Genomic DNA, 1,919 nt, shown 5'->3' on the forward strand with positions numbered 1-1,919 from the left:
AGGCCTGATTTAAGGCATATTGATATAACATTTAAAGTCACATGGGTCAAGATACATTTAGAAGCTGATGTTGAATGGCTAAGTATAGAGATGGCTTGTCTACAGGCCTACACAGTGAAGCAGGCTAGCTCTAGGTTTGCGTCCCAAATGGCACCCTATTTGCTCTATAGGAAACTACTTTGGTCCAGGGCTGATAGTGGGCCATTTGGGACAAAACTCTTTCTTCTCTTCTTTACATCCTCTGTGGCCTACAAGACTTCCTCTTTTGGCTGCCTGTGACTGGAAAGGCAGTGGGTGACAAACTGAAGTCCTGCCTCCTCACAGTTACAAAGACATCAGGGAGGCCTGTAGAAATAGTACCATCACCATTAAACTAATGCTAAGTATTTATCTCTCCACATATATGGCTAAAAGGATGAGCATTGTGTAGCAGCTAATGCCCATCACTAACAGGAGACTTACTGTTATCTCCTGTCTACATTCACTGAGGTTTCCTGGAGTGAGGATCTGATTCCCTTGTGTGAATTGTCTAGGAGGAAAGCCAAAGCCCTGGACCTTACTCACACTTGAGAAAAACCTTGGACTTTACTAAAAACCGTGGACCATACCAAGACAAAAACATTGGACCTACTAAGACAAGAGCCTTACCAACAGAAGAGCCTTGGATCAAGAAGAAGAGCCTTGGATCTAGAAGAAGATCCTTGGATCTAGAAAAGCCTTGGACTCAAGGCTTACTAAGACAAGACTTTGGAAAGCTTTGCACAGAAGAAGACGATGAGTTTTGACAGTGTTCCCTCCAGGTCAGAGGTGATGGGGTGGAACGCACGTAGTCTAGCCGACTATATGAAGAGGGTGAGCGAGGACACTTCATGACCCATGTTCTTCTGTAGATAATGCAGCTCTTAACATCAGTGGTTCATCAGCATTCAATTCTCATCTTTCTTGTGATTTTGATTTAGTACTAAATTGCCCATATGAATGCCAACAACTGATATGAAACAGATCAGGGCCTGTTTGATGCCTCTCAAAGTATTGTATTTATTTACAATTTTTTTCCAACTCCTTACACAAGTTTTCAAAACTGTCTCCTTTTTTTCAAAACTCTACACACAATTCCCAAAACTGCACACACAAAATGCAAAATGCCTCACATCTCCTTCAAAATGTAACACTGCATTCAAAATGCCATAAACACATGTCAGAATGAAGCATTTGCATCAAATGGCAAACACTGCTTTCATAATAGTACATGTCTGGATATACCATGTAAACACTGTTGTTCTAAATCTAAAGCTCTTGGTCTTTCATAGGCTCATATCTACATTTCAATACAATGTTCTACAGTGAAAGTCATCTGCTGAGAGGGGTAACAAGTACACTGTAAACACCAATGCAATGTAGAAACAGAAAATATTTATTAGGCCAAACAGTACTGTTGTATACAGTAGCATACAACAAAACCATAAACATATGTAAACCAAAAGTATATTCTTTAGAATACAGTAAAGAACACAATTGTGTGTGTGGGGTCCCGGGGGGGGGGGTAGTCCAAGAATTGTTGGGGGGCAGTCACCAGTGCTAAGCTACGCTTCATCTCTTCTCCGGCCTGGGTCTGGCCACAATACTTTGTCCACATCACAAGATACGTTTTCTCTTGCCAAACATGGAGGGAAGTATTTCCTAGCATGGCGTATCCAACCTTGGACAGAGGCAACCTCTATGTCCCCACATGCGTCCTCCATTGCCTGGAGAAGCAGCATGCGGGCATAGGGTTGACGATCATACACTTTCCAGCGCCAGGCCGAGAAGAATTCCTCTATGGGCTTTAGAAAAGGTGAATATGGGGGTAGGTACAAAACTACAAATTGTGGATGGGTGGCAAACCAGTTTTGGACCAGAACAGCCCCGTGAAAACTAAC

At 42.5% G+C, this 1,919-nt stretch overlaps 1 protein-coding gene across 2 annotated transcripts in view; it reads left to right on the plus strand.

Annotated features, from left to right (window-relative positions):
* Positions 1-306: 306 nt before the first annotated feature.
* Positions 307-1,919, plus strand: part of lcp2b (lymphocyte cytosolic protein 2b) — a 13,776-nt gene continuing 12,163 nt past the window's right edge. For both annotated transcript variants that reach the window (XM_029650813.2, XM_029650814.2), the window contains exon 1: positions 307-852. In XM_029650813.2, coding sequence (XP_029506673.1) covers positions 775-852 — 78 coding nt within the window. In that variant the 5' untranslated portion in view covers positions 307-774. The remainder of the gene's footprint in view (positions 853-1,919) is intronic.

This window comes from Oncorhynchus nerka, linkage group LG5 (assembly GCF_034236695.1).
Source record: "Oncorhynchus nerka isolate Pitt River linkage group LG5, Oner_Uvic_2.0, whole genome shotgun sequence".
NCBI classification, from domain to species: domain Eukaryota; kingdom Metazoa; phylum Chordata; class Actinopteri; order Salmoniformes; family Salmonidae; genus Oncorhynchus; species Oncorhynchus nerka.